At 40.1% G+C, this 15,119-nt stretch overlaps 1 protein-coding gene across 1 annotated transcript in view; it reads right to left on the bottom strand.

Annotated features, from left to right (window-relative positions):
• The window catches only part of RNF175 (ring finger protein 175), a 49,505-nt gene that overhangs the window by 7,460 nt on the left and 26,926 nt on the right, over window positions 1-15,119 (bottom strand). The window contains exons 5-6 of the mRNA XM_074375421.1: window positions 7,217-7,324; window positions 2,823-2,943 (exon numbers count right to left, since the gene is read on the bottom strand). Coding sequence (XP_074231522.1) covers window positions 2,823-2,943; window positions 7,217-7,324 — 229 coding nt within the window. The remainder of the gene's footprint in view (window positions 1-2,822; window positions 2,944-7,216; window positions 7,325-15,119) is intronic.

Below are 15,119 nucleotides of genomic sequence, written 5' to 3'. Positions count from 1 at the left end.
AATACTATTACTACTACTCTTACCACTACTATTTTGTTGCTCAGATTGTTTCAGCTTCAGCTGTTGGGGTCTCTTTCAGTTGGCTTCTGTGTCTCTTTGACATACACCCATCACTGTGGGCTTTCTCTTATGTGTGGATTTTTTTTTTTTTTTTTAAGCACTTCCTTACTTTCCGGCACTACAAGATATTCCAGACTCATACTGTATATTCCCTGCTAAGACCTAGAATCAGCCATTTTCCAAGGAACCCTGCTTTCTTTTATTGTAGAAAGGTGTTAGAAACCAAGATATGGGCACTTGGTGTGCTCATTGCTACTGAGGTGTCGCTGTTTCTAAACCCTCTTACCTGACAGAACATGGAAATATGTCTGTGTACACTATCCCATGTGTATACACGTTTATATATGTATCATCTACACTGAGATACATATAATCTATATTAAGCTAAATGTGAGTTCAGACTGACGTCTTCAGCTCTTATGCATTACTACACAGACCATTCCAGCCTTCTCTCCTTGCTTGTCTGCAACCTTCTGAGAATAAGAAACATTGTTTCCACCATGAGTCTTCCATTTACTTAGTAGTCCAGTTCCAGAATGCATATATAGTGGTATCAGAATTGTTAACCACAGCCCTGAGGGAAACCATTTATGAACTAGAGTTCAGTGCTTATATACAGTTCCTTTTGCTTTTAATCTTACATCTCCACTTATTTCAAAGTTACTTAGGTCAGCACTTTTTCCCCACCCCCTTCAGTGAGGCTATTTCATACATTTGTAATACAATTAGACTCTTCTGTCAGTCTACATTGTATGCTGGCATTCCCTAACATCTTAAATGATTTCTTTTAGATTTGCATACATTAAAGTTTATCCTTTCTGCTATAAATTACTATTGATTTTGACAAATGCATAGTGTCATGTAGTCACCATTAGAACATCATATACAGAATAATTTCACCACCCTAAAAAAGTGTCTGTGCTTCACCAGTTCAACCCTGTTCCCTCCCTAACCCCCTGGCAACCACTGATCTCTTTAGCATCTCCATAGCTGCACCTTTTTCAGGTTGTCATATAATTGGAATCACATAGCATGTGGCTTTTTCAGACTGGCTTCTTTCACTTAGCAATATATATATTTACGATTCATCCATGTTTTTGCATGGCTTAAGAGCTTTTCCTAGGGAGCTTTTAAAACAAAGCAGATGCATTGGCTCCACTCCCAGAGTCTGACTTAATTAGTTTGGGGCTCAGGAACTGGCATGAGAATGGAATTGCTCCCCCTTTGCTTCCTCTTTACCTCTGTCACAAGCACATGCACCAGTGCGCACACACGCACACACACACACACATACACCCATCAGTTCAAGTCACTGGTGGCTGTGCCAATGGCTTGAGGCAGTGGGTTTATATATTTGGTGGTTGGAATAAGGATGACAGGAGCTGATAAGATGTTGAAGACTGGTGGGGTGGGATCAGGTGAGAAATCTCCAGAAAAGTGGTGCTTAAAGCCTTGGTTGTCTTGCTAGGTTGAATCTCTTCTTCCTGGTTCACCGGAGAACAGAGGGCATGCAACTCTTCTCTCCCTCTCCTGTCCATAAACAAGCACAAGAGGCTTTGGGAGTATTCTCAAGGGGGGATGGCTCTGGTTTTTGTTGGAGGAACTGGGAATAAATATTCTCCCTCCTGTGCTCACCTTAAACCTTATTGAAAAAGGCAGCTGTCCCAGAGATGACATATGGTAGAGGATCCCAGCATCTCACCACAGGAGCTGGGTTTCAGGCTCTAGGGAAAGAGTAAGATGGTGCCTACAGAGATGGGAAAGGGGAGGGGAGGGGATGAGGTCAAGGTTATGTTAACTCAGTCCTGCCCCGTAAATGGAGAGAGAGAACAGTCCAGAAGTTCACTCTGCTCTTGTTATTTATTCACATTGGGTTTCCCGTTTCACACTGGCTGTGTACCAAGAGACTGGTAGAGGGCAGAGGTGTGGAATTCCTGAAGCCACTGGGCCATCCCCCAAGCCCTTGGTATGTAAGTTTTTAAGAGATGTGCATGTGTCAGACACAGATGGGTACTCCTAATACCTGAATCTGGAATCCATCTAACCAGAAAGGACGTCCATCCTGAGTTTTAATTTAAAGAGAGTTAAAAGAAAAACTATTAGGGATTTTTTTTTTTAATTCCAGGGAACAATATATAGTCAGAACATATTCAGTACACTTTTTAAGTCTTCTCCTTCTTCAAATGCTATATAACTCATCTTATGATAAATATTACCCTGAGGCACTGGTTGATTCTTAAGCATTTTATGTGCATCAAATATGACTTTTATTTGCATCAACAGAGATAAAGGGCTTTTTTTATTGTTGAATTTTATGAGTTCTTTAAATGTGGGCAATTTGAGTATGCTAGATGTAGTTACTTCCAAATAATTACTGTATTTTATTTAAAAAGATCCCTTCTTTCTCAACCACTTTATGTAAATAAGAAATTTATTTAAAAAATAGCCTTATTCTTTTTTTCAGGGAGTTGGGAGGATAGATAATTAGGTTTGTTTGTTTGTTTGTTTGTTTACTGGAGGCACTGGGAATTGAACCCAGGACTTCATGCATGCTATGCACACGTTTTACCACTGAGCTATACCCTCCCTTCCAAGAAATTCATTTTTCAATGAATTAGTTAAGATAGTTTTGATGCCAGGAGAACCAGGGAGCATTTGGGCTGGGAGAATCAAAAAAGACATCTATTTCTGAAAACAGTTGCAAATGTGTAAGATAAGGCCATTCCTCCATGTACCATGAATGGTTTCAAAGCAACACTTACCCCTATAGTAGAAGCCATGCAATCCGAGCAGATCTCCGCACAGTCTCTCCCCATCACTCCATAGTAGAGGCCATAGAACAAGGACATGATGCCGAAGTCCATGGAATCTCTAGCCTTGATTCTGTCGAAAACAACAATGAAGAAGGTAAGAACATGGCCTTTGCGGAGGCAGGGGAGGGCTGCAGCTTGGAAAATGTTTCCTGCCGTGGTGTCCAGCAGATTCCTGAGGGTATGTTTTCCCGCTCCTTTGTTTTTCTTTTTCCAAATGAAAGAATTGAAAATGTTCTCAATTTCATTCAGATTTTACCATTCAGTGCTAAGTGGACAAAGCAGTTCTTGAGAGAGTGTTTACAGGCTCCTTAGGGCCCCAGTGCTGAGACAAGTCGACTCTCTCCAGCGGTTCTCAAGCTTGGCTGCACGTGGAAAAACCTGGGCAGCTTGTCAAAACCTCCATCTCCAGGCTGTGAGCCGGGCCAATTACATCAGGCTTTCTGGGGGTGGGGCCCATGCAGCAATATTTTTGGAGGCTTTCCAGATGCCAGGTGGTCCCAGAGGGCAGCTAACATTAAGACCCTCTTTAATAGTGCAATGGTTCTCAGTCCTAACTATAGATTAGCGTCACCTGTGGAGACTCACACATCTACTGATACATGAGCCCACCTTCTGGGGCTCTTTTTTTCCTTTTCTTTTTATAATTAATTAATTAATTTTTATTGGAGTATAGTTGGTTTGCGATGTTATGCTAATTTCTGGTGTACAGCATAGTGATTCAGTGATACATATATATATTCCTTCTCATATTCTTTTTCCATTGTAGATTGTTACATGATTTTGAATATAGTTCCCTGTACTATACAGTAGGACCTAGTTGTTTATCTATTTTATATATAGTAGTTTGTATCTGCTAATGCCGAGCTCCCAATTTATCCCTCCACCCCTCCTTCCTCCCGGTAACCATAAACTTGTTTTCTATGTCTGTGAGTCTGTTTCTGTTTTGTAAATAAGTTCATTTGTATCATATTTTAGATTCCACATATAAGTGATCTCTTTGTCTTGCTCTTTCTGGCTTACTTCGCCTAGTATGACGATCTCCAAGTCCATCCATGTTGCTGCAAATGGCATTACTTTATTCTTTTTTATGGCTGAGTAGTTTTCCATTGTATACATACACCACAATTTCTTTATCCAGTCATCTATTGATGTACATTTAGGTTGTTTCCATGTCTTGGTTATTGTAAATAATGCCACTATGAGCATTGGGGTGCATGTATCTTTTTGAATTAGAGTTTCCTCTGGATACATGCCCAGGAGTGGGAATGCTGGATCATAGGGTAAGTCTATTTTCAGTTTTTAAAGAAAGTTCCATACTGTTTTTATTTTAAAATTACATTTTGTTTAAATTAGAGGGACTTTAAGTGGCCTGGGGTGAGGTCTGGACAGCAGCTAGGGCTGAGAATCCCTGCTTTCAAGCTTAGATTTTATAGAATATTTTCAAATACTTTATCTTACTGAAAATATTTGAGACAGATTGCATTGTCCCCACTTTACCCTCGAGAAAATGGAGCCTTAGAAAAAAATGATTTGCTCATCGTGATGACTGGTGCAAAACAAAAGTAGGACTGCAGCTCAAACTTTGAGGCCCATTGCTACTATGCTGTAATTGCTGTGTGTTAATCAAAAAAAATTTTTTGCAAGTTGGATCGTATTTCAAATACACTAGGATTCTCTATGCTAACTCTCTCTTTCTTTTTTAAAGATAAATATTTCTTTAAAAGTTAATGATTAGCTCCTAATTTAACATCTGCCTTTTTTTTTTTTTAATTGAAGTATAGCCAGTTACAATGTGTCAATTTCTGATGTACAACATCTGGCTCTTCATCATGGCACTTTTGGTTTGCTATCTCTATAAACAGTCTCAAAAACTAGAGCAGAAGTAGCTGGATCTGACTGAGTCGGGAAGGGAGTGGAGAGCAGTTGGGGAGTCTGTCTCTGGAAGCTTTTCCAGGTTGTTTCTGTGCTCTGTTAATCTGAGGAGGAAATGGTAAAGGCAGAGGCTTTGTAGACCGAGAGGGCAGAGGTGTTTTGGTGACATGAACTGGGAATTCCAACACAGCGGGTGGCTTCATCCCTTCAGGGTTTGAGAGTTGGGACAGTGCAGAGTAATGAAGATGACCTTCCCTCACATCCCAGGGAACATGTATTTATAATCTAATTGATAAAAAGTGTAGCAATGAATTTGTGATTCTGCAGAAAGGAATCAATACAATTATGCTCAACAACTAGTGAAAAAAACAGTTGCTTCCCATCTGAAGGGTTAGGTTCTTGGTATGACTCACTATAGGAAAATGAGGTTAAGGTTTTTTGTTTTAAGTTGTAATTTTTTCTTCTTATTATTATTTACTTTTTTTGGTGGGGGGGATAGGTAATTAGGTTTATTTATTTATTTGCTTGTTGATGGAGGTACTGGGGATTGAACCCAGGACCTTGTGCTTGCTAAATGTGAGCTCTACCACTGGGCTATACCCTCCCCCCAAGGATCTTAAAATGGGGGCATATATTAAAAGATAATATAGCACAGGGAAATATATACAAGATCTTGTGGTAGCTCACAGCGAAAAAAAATATGACAATGAATATATGTATGTTCATGTATAACTGAAAAATTGTGCTCTACACTGGAATTTGACACAACATTGTAAAATGACTATAACTCAAAATAAAATGTTCAAAAAAAAAGAAAAAAAGATAATAATCTTGGAGCAACAATAGTCCCAAGTAATTTCACAGAAGTCCTTAATATTTTACATTCATTAAAATACAGTATACTGAAAAAATAAATCAGTGTCTTTCTATAGTGTTAGTAATAATAGATTTGTACAATTGTTTTCTATGCTTCTCCTGCAAGAAAATGGTATGAGCTCCTTCTCTGAAAGTTGCATGCAATAAAATCAGGTCGCTGTGTTGATGAAGGAAGAGCCCTTTCCCCCAGGGCTGATTCTCCAATTGTCTTTTTTATTTTATGAGTTAAGGGCTGCCAACCTCTGCCTTTCAATTTCTATTAAAGTCCCAGAGATTTAGAGTAACTTTGATGTGAAAAAGATTCTGGGGAATTTTCATTTGAGCTGCTTTCCACAGCTGTGTGCCTGTCTTAAATTCTCTCTCCAGAATGTAGGTCGATTACACAGCCTCGGTCCTTCCCTGCAGGAACCCCACCACAGCGCATCTCAGCAACACTCTTCCTGACGGGAGCTCGGTTCTGAGTCATAGATACAATTATCTTGGTTTCCCTTATTTCTACCCAGACTTTCTCGCTCTACTATTTCACTTCTCTTTCAATTTCTAAGTACGCAGTTTCCTCCTTTTCTAACTGCCCTCAGCAAAAGGGATTTCCTGGATACCAGAAAGAAAATTCTAGAGCAGTGCTGTCCAATGAATATAGATTAGACATAAAGAGAAAATGAAAAAATTTCTTGTAACCACATTAAAAAGGTAAAAAGAAAGGGATAAAATAATTTCACCGATACATCCAGAGTACTATTATCTCAACATGTAGGTGATATAAAAATTATTTTCATATACTGTCTTTCAAATCCAATGTGTATTTTAGACTTATAGCATCTCTTATTTCATATTCTAAGTGCTCAGTAGTTACATAAACTAGTGGATACTGTATTGGATAACATTGTTCTAGAGGTTTTTTGTTTTTGTTTGTTTGCTTTTTAAAATTGAAGTACAGTCAGTTACAATGTGTCAGTTTCTGGTGTACAGCATAATGTCCCAGTCACACATATATATTCACCTATTCATTTTCATGTTCTTTTCATTTAAGGTTATTACAAGATATTGAATATAGTTCCTTGTGTAATACAGAAGAAATTTTTTTATCTATTTTTATATATAGTAGTTAATATTTGTAAATCTTGAACTCCCAAACGTATCCCATTCTAGACGTTTTAATGTGAAAGAGATTCTGGGGAACTTTCATTTGAGCTGCTTTCCACAGCTGTGTGGTCTGCCTTAAATTATCTTCCCAGAATATAGGAAGAAGCTATATAGAAAGAAATGACATTTCAGAATTTTGTGGAAGGGAAATTTGTAGTTCAGTAAGAATTACTCTATCACAAATGTAGGCCTGCTTTTAATGGTAATCTTTTGAATTTGTAGATTCTCTTTAAAGCTTATAATTTTTGGAACAATTTTTAATCTGTGGGTTTTCTCTTCCTTTTCTACTGGTTTCCCCCAATGACATCTACTATAACAATGACAGTACTATAAACAATGTGTGCATGGAAAGTTATGGGGCCAAATGCAGCTTCCAGATACAGAGAAGTGGCCCAGGTGAATGTGACGAGCAAGTGCTTGGAGATATTAATGTCTTCATTGGAAACACTTACTTGAAAAATAAATTGAATCCGCACATTGTAAACATGATCGCCAAATAGCCTACAACACCAAACGCATAGCTGAGTTTGTAGATGAGAAGAAACCATTTGTAGACCAATCTGTGGAGTGAAAAATGGGGAGAAGCACAGAAAGTGATATATTAGAAAATACTTTATCTTTTTCAAACACTGTTATGTCAGTTTTTAGTTTCTAAAATTCTACTTACGCCATATAAGAACCTGAGTATATTGTATCAGCTGAACTTAATAATAATCTAGAGTCTGAGTATACTATGAACAAGCAATGTATAAATAGTACTGTCATGCACACAGGATTCTATGCACATGCACGTGTCAATTCATTGTGATTTATTTACATTCCTCATGTAAAAACTGCCTTCAGGAATGGTTAGTCTCTATGGGGCCCCGCCTACTTTCCTCTCCTCCTTTTCTCACTTGGCCCTCAGGTTCGCTTAGAGTGGTTTTGGTAGGAGCACCCTGGAGGCAAGCAAAAGATGGAAGTCAAGAAGGGAGACCTTCTCCTCCAGGCGTTTCTCTTCCCTCCTCCTCCTGCTGCTCCCAGCCCCAGGGCAGCGCTCATCACCCCTCCACCACCAGCTCTCCACTCGAACAGCCCCTCCCCCAGCCCTGGAACAAGAGAGCTTCAGACTTGTCTTTTCTGCTCCGTGGACGGGTCCTTTGTGAGTCCCACACTTGCCATGACGACCCCTAAGGCTTCCCCTCTTCCCACAGGGTCCAACTGGAGAAGTGAGACGACTGGGGATGGAGGGCAAGAGTGGAGATGATCTAGAAGGAGCCATGCATTGTGTTTGTTTCCCTCGCTCCAGGCAGTAAAAGCCCTTAGCCAAACTGCAGAAAGGGCCACGGGGATGCTCCATGCCTGAGAGAATGTGGGAAGAGGCTACCAGGGCTCCACCCACTGGAACAAGAAGCAGTGGGGCTGGAGGGCCCTCCTTGTTACCCAGAGAAGATAACGGGGTGCTGAGATGTTGCACACAGGGGTGAATATGGCAGGAGGCCCTGTTAGTCCTCAGCCCTTCCCTTCCCCATCCTCTTGAACCCTCTCTCCTGCATTTCAGGCCAAACTTCATTCAGAGTTTCCCTCCAGAGACTTGGCTCTACCCTTTCACCTCTGACCCCTGGAGCCCTGTCCCCAACTCTCTCACCTTCCCTGACCTCCTCCCTGTTGGAGGCATTGCACCAAATACTTAAGCCCTTTGGTATTACTGGTACAATGTTTCAGTGTTATTTTATTTATTTATCAAAAATTTTAATTGGAGTGTAGTTGACTTATAATATTATATTAGTTTCAGGTGTACAATATAGTGATTTGAGATTTTTATAAATTAAGAAATTATCACCACTATGAGTCTAGTCACCACCTATCACTATACAAAGTTTTTACAATATCGATTATATAGGCAGACCTCGTTTTATTGCACTTGGCTTGACTGCACATCACAGATACTGTGTTTTTTTTTACAAATTGAAGGTTTGCGACAACCCTGCATTGAACAAGCCTAGAGGCGCCATTTTTCCCAGCAGTATTGCTCACATCATGTCTCTGTGTCACATTTTGGTCATTCTCATGATATTTCAAACTTTTTCATTATTATTACACTTGTTATGGTGATCTGTGATCAGTGATCTTTGATGTTTTGATTGTAATAGTTTTGGGGCGCCACAAACCACATCCATGTAAGACAGCAAACTTAACCATAAATGCTGGGTGTGTTCTGACTGCTCCTGACCAGACCGGCCATTCCCCCATCTCTAGCCCCTTCTCCTCCAGCCTCTCTATTCCCTGAGACACAGTAATACTGAAATTAGGTTGACTAATAACTCTACAAGTGTTCAAGTGAGAGGAAGAGTCACATGGCTCTCACTGGAAATCAGAAACTAGAAATGATGAAGCTTGGTGAGAAAGGTATGCTGAAATCTGAGACAGGCTGAAAGCTACGCCTCTTGTGTCAAACAGTGAGCCACGCTGTGAATGCAAATGAAAAGTGCTAGAAAGAAATGAAAAGTGTCACTCCAGTGAACACACCAATGAAAGTGAAACAGCCTTATTGCTGATGTGGAGGAAGTTTGAGTGGTCTGGATAGAGGATCAAACCAGCCACAACATTCTCTTAAGCCAAAGCCTAATTCAGGGCAAGACCCTAACTGTCTTTGATTCTGTGAAGGCTGAGAGAGGTGAGGAAGCTGCAGAAGGAAAGTTTGAAGTTAGCAGAGGTTGATTCATGAGGTTTAAGGAAAGACACTGTTTCCACAAAAGTACAAGGTGAAGCAGCAAGTGCTAATGTAGAAGCTGCAGCCAAGTTATCCAGAAGATCTAGCTCAGATCACTCACGAAGATAGCAGCACTGAATAGCAGATTTTTAGTATAGACAAAACATCCTTCTATTGGAAGATGCCATCTAAGGCTTTCATAGCTAGAGAGAAGTCAATGCCTCGCTTCAAAGCTTCAAAGGACAGACTGACTCTCTTGTTAGGGGCTATTGCAGCTGGTGACTTTATGTTGAAGCCAATGCTCATTTACCATCCTGAAAATTCTAGGGTCCTGAAGAATTATGCTCAGTCTACTCTGCTTCTGCTCTATAAATGGAACAACAGACTGGATTAGAGCGCATCGATTAACAACAGGGTTTACTGAATACTTTAAGCTCACTGTTGAGAATTACTACTCAGAAAAAGAGACTCCTTTCAAAATATTACTGCTCATTGACAATGCACCTGGTTACCCAAGAGCTCTGATGGAGATGGACGAGATGAATGTTTTTATGCCTACTAACACAACATCCATTCTGCAGCTCATGGATCAACCAATTACAACTTTCAAGTCTTATTATTTAAAGAAGTACATTTCATGAGCTATGGCTGTTGTAAATAGTGATTTCTCTGGTGGACCTGGGCAAAGTCAATTGAAAACTTTCTGGAAAGGATTCCCCATTCTAGATGTCATTAGGAACATTTGTGATTCATGGGAAGAGATCAAAATATCAACACTGACAGGAGTTTGGAAGAAGTTGATTCCCGTCCTTATGGATGACTTTGAGGGGTTCAAGCCTTCAGTGGAGGATGGAACTGCAGATGTGGTGGAAATAGCAAAAGAACTAGAATCAGAAGTGGAACCTGAAGAAGTGAATTATTTGCTGCAGCCTCATGATAAAATTCAAAAGGATGAGGCATTGCTTCCTACGGATGAGCAAAGAAAGTGGTTTCTTGAGGTGGAAACTACTCCTGGTAAAGATGTTGTGAAGACTGCTGAAATGACAACAAAGGATTTAGAATATTACATAAACTTAGTTGATAAAGCAGTGGTGGAGTGTGAGAAGATTGACTCTAATTTTGAAAGAAGTTCTATTGTGGGTAAAATGCTATCAAATAGCATTGTATGCTACAGAGAATCATTCATGAAAAGAAGAGTCAATGCATGCAGCAAACTTTATTGTTGACTTATTTTAAGGAATTTCCATGCCCACCTCAACCTTTAGCAACCACCATGCTGATCAGTCAGCAGCCATCAACATTGAGGCAAGACCATTCCATTCAATGAAGGCTCAGATGATGGCTATAAATTTTTTAGCAATGAAATATTTTAAATTAAGGTATGGGTTAGGGTTATCAGCTTAAAACAAACACTTATGTGAATAGGTCCATATAGGAACCTCATGAACCACAAACTGAAAGTGAAAAGGTGGAAAAAGATATTTCATGCAAATAGAAACTAAAAGAAAGCTAGAGTAGCAGCACACATATCAGACAAAATGACTTTAAAACAAAGACTAAAACAAAAGACAAAGAAGGGCATCACAAAATGATAAAAGGATCTATCCAAGACAAGGATATAACATTTGTGAATATTTATACACCCAACACAGGAGCACCTAAATACATAAAGCAAATATTAACAGGCATAAAGGGAGACTCTGACAGCCATATAGTAAAAGCAGGGGACTTTAATACTCCACTTACATCAACAGATAGATCATCCAGACAGAAAATCAATATGGAAAACACTGGCCTTAAATGATACATCAGATCAGATGTACTTAATGGGTATATATAGAAATTTGTATCCAACAACTGAATAATACACATTCTTTTCAAATGCATAAGGAATATTCTCCAGGATATATCACATTCTAGGTCACAAAACCAGTGTCGGTAAACTTAAGAAAATAGAAGTCATATCAAGCATCTTTTTTGATCACAGCAGTATAAAAGTAGACATCAATACAAGAAGAAAACTGGAAAGACATAAACACATGGAGACTAAATAGCATGCTACTAAACAGCCAACAGATCAACAAAGAAATCAAAGAGGAAATAAAAAAAATACTTGGAGACAAATGAAAATGGAAACACAAAGATCCAAAATTTGTGGGACTCAGCAAAATCAGCTTTAAGAGGGAAGTTCATAGCAATACATGCCTTCCTCAAGAAATAACAAAAAAATTTCAAATTAACAACCTAATTTTATACCTAAAGGAACTAGAAAAAGAAGAACAGACAAAGCCCAAAGTTAGTAGAATGGAGATAATAAAGATGAAAGTGGAAGCAGAGACCTAAAAAATAGCAAAGAGCAACAAAACTAAGAGCTGTTTCTTTGAAAAGATAAAAAAAATTGATGAACCTTCAGCCAGTCTCATCAAGAAAAATGAGAGGGCCCATATAAAATCAGAAATAAAAGAGAAGTTACAATGGATACCACAAACATACAAGCAATCATAAGAGACTACTACAAACAATTACATGCCATCAAGTTAGACAACCTAGAAGCAATGGACAACTGCTAGAAACATACAGTCTTCCAAGACTGAATCACGAAGAAATAGAAAATCTGACTAGATCAATTACTAGTATCAGTAATCAAAAACTTCCAAGGAAAGTCCAGGACCAGATGGCTTCACAGGGAGTTCTACCAAACATTTAAATAAGAGTTACTACTTATTCTTCTCAAACTATTTGAAAGAACTGAAGAGGAGGGAACACTCCCAAACTCAATCTACAAGGCCAATATTACCCTGATACCCAAATGAGACAAAGACACTACAAAACAAGAGAAAATTACAGGCCAATATCCCTAATGAACATAGAGGCAAATATCCTCAACATCATGATCAAGTAGGATTTATTCCAGGGATGCAAGGATTGTCCCACATCCACAAATCAATGAATATGATACACCACATGAACAAAACAAAGGATAAAAATCACATGATATCTCAACAGATTCAGAAAAAGGATCTGACAAAACTCAACATCCATTTATGATAAAATCTCTCAACAAAGAGGGTATAGAGGGAACATACCTCAACATAATAAAGACCATTTATAACAAACCAACAGCTAATGCCATACTCAATGGTGAAAAGCTGAACACTTCTCTTCTAGGATCAGGAACGAGACAAGGATGCAAACTCTTGCCACTTATTCAACATAGTATTGGAAGTCTGGGCCACAACAATTAGACAATACAAAGAAACAAGTCATCCAAATTGCAAGGAAAGAAACACAACTGTCACTATTTGCAGATGATATGATACTCTATATAGAAAGTTCTAAAGACTCCAGCAAAAAACAACTAGAACCAATAAATGAATCCAGTCAACTTGCAGGATATAAAATTAATATACAAGAATATGAGATTCTCTGTGGTTCCTGGATCTGAAAATCTTTCCTTCCCTAGGCTAGGGTATTTTTCAGTCATTATTTCTTCAAAGATGCTTTCTGCCCCTTTCTCTCTCTCTTCTCCATCGGGATTCCTGTGATATGAATGTTAGTAATGCTTGATGTTGTCCCAGAGATCCCTCAATGTAACCTAATTTTTTTTTAATTCTTTTTTTTCTTTTTGTTGTTCTGATTATGTGATTTCCACTCTTCTATATTCCTGGTCACTGATCCATTCTTCTGTATCATCTAATCTGCTATTGATTCCCTCTAGTGTATCTTCCACTTCAGTTATTGTCTTCTCCAGCTCTGACTGGTTCTCTTTTATCTTTCCTAACTATTTGTTGAGGCTCTCACTGTGTTCCCTTCATTCTTCTCCCAAGGTTTGTGAAAATCTTTGTGACTGTCACTGAGCTCTTTATCAAGTAAGCGACTTGTCTCTGTTTCATTATTTTTTTTTTCTGGAGTTCTATCTTGTTCTGTCCTTTTGAACAAATTCCTTTGTCTCGTTTTGTTTGACTTTTTGTGTTTATTTCCATGAATTAACGGCTACCTCCCAGTCTTGAAGGTGTGGTCTTGTATAGTGGTGCCCCTGTGTGCTGGGTGGCGTTGGCAGGCTAACTGGGGCCCAAGTGGGCATGCACTGGGATTTTCCAGGGTGTGCTGTGGCCGAGTTGCCCTGCCTGGATGGCTGAAGTGGGTGTGAGCTGGGGCCAGGGCTATTTAAAAGACATTCTGCTTCACTGAATTCTAGTCAGAAGGGATCTTGTGAAACATTATGGTTTAAATGGGGGGGTTTATGGGCTTGCCTGGTAAATGATTTGTCATTTACATTATTTCTATGGTGAAACACTTTCCCCACTTCAGGCTACTGACATACAAGGGTTATCTAGACAGCACCTCCCCCTGTGGGTGTAATCCTGCCTTGTGGGAGGGGTCTGCCATGGGGAGTTACATGGAGCAGGAAACTCACACGGGCTGCACAAGGTGTCTCAAATCGCCATAAGGCCATGTCATCTCCAAAGGGGGTCAGAGAAGGCCTTTGGGTTCTTTCTGCCACAGTGACTCCTTGGGCCATTGGTCCTAATGATTGGCCAGTGCTGAGCGCTGTGAACCATTGTTCAGTGCAGTGACATAAAGGCAGAGGTCAGTGTGCTAAAAAGTGGTGGCTCTGAGGTCTCCCTCCAACCCTGGCAACACCGGCCCACACTGGAGTGCTGACCTTGAACTCCACACGTACTCTCTGCATGGAGGGGTCCCTCTCAAGGTTGCTCCAGCATCAGAGGTGTGTCTGACTAATAATGGTTTAAACTGCAGGGTTTCTCTGTGCAAAGCAGTTTGTTGATGTAATTAAGCCACAGCACACTGTTGGGGGCAGGGGCTTTGCCTTCCAGTCTGTGGCTTGATGCTGGGCTCCCTTGCTTACGGCTTGTGCGACCTTGGCCACCCTACTTAGGACGTCTTCCTATGATTGTCTCCTTTATGGAGTGAGGAGGGTAACGCCAGCTCCTAAAGCAGTCCTGAAGATTAGATGAAAAAATGTATTAATGTTTAAAAGGCCTGACACATTCACTGCTCAATATGTCATCTCACTGTTACGGATGCTGTGTCTTCCATATCTGCCCCTCCTTCCCAAACCTTCCTGCTTATTGATGGTGTGAGTTTGTAGAGCCCTAGAGGCCAGAACTTCCTTGCTACTCAGATGACACTGGGCGGCAGATACGCCAGATTAGAAATTGTGCCTGCGCTTCAGAGCAGCCTCCCCAAAGGGAAGTTGGCTTGGGGTTGGAATTGATGTGATCAATCCCAGCTCTTTGTGGCTGGCCTGTGGCCTGTTTTTGAGCCTGGATATTGTTGACAGTCAACCCGACTGCAGTAGAGAGGAAACCCACTTCCCATTCTCAGTTACTGTCTCCCACAGAGGGGTCTTGGTCCAGTCTGCGAGAGGAACAGCCAGTGTTTAAACTGCGCTGGTCTCGGAGACGGCTCCTCTTGGGTCTGCCAGATTCTACACCCTGCTAGTTTGCTCCTACCAGCTTTCCTCCCTGGTCGTGACATCCTCCACTTCCCAATGGAAAGTAGCTAAGATGTGACTTACCAATAAGATGATGATTAAGCAAAGATATACAAAGTCCTTAGGGCGTACTGCCTCTCATAAACAGGAACGTCCTTATCCAGACTGCTTTTCTAGAAGAAATGGAGCCCCGATGAGCCTCTCC

The sequence above is a fragment of the Camelus bactrianus genome, chromosome 2 (assembly GCF_048773025.1).
Source record: "Camelus bactrianus isolate YW-2024 breed Bactrian camel chromosome 2, ASM4877302v1, whole genome shotgun sequence".
In the NCBI taxonomy this organism is placed as follows: Eukaryota; Metazoa; Chordata; class Mammalia; order Artiodactyla; family Camelidae; genus Camelus; species Camelus bactrianus.
This window is presented reverse-complemented; position numbering and strand designations above follow the sequence as displayed.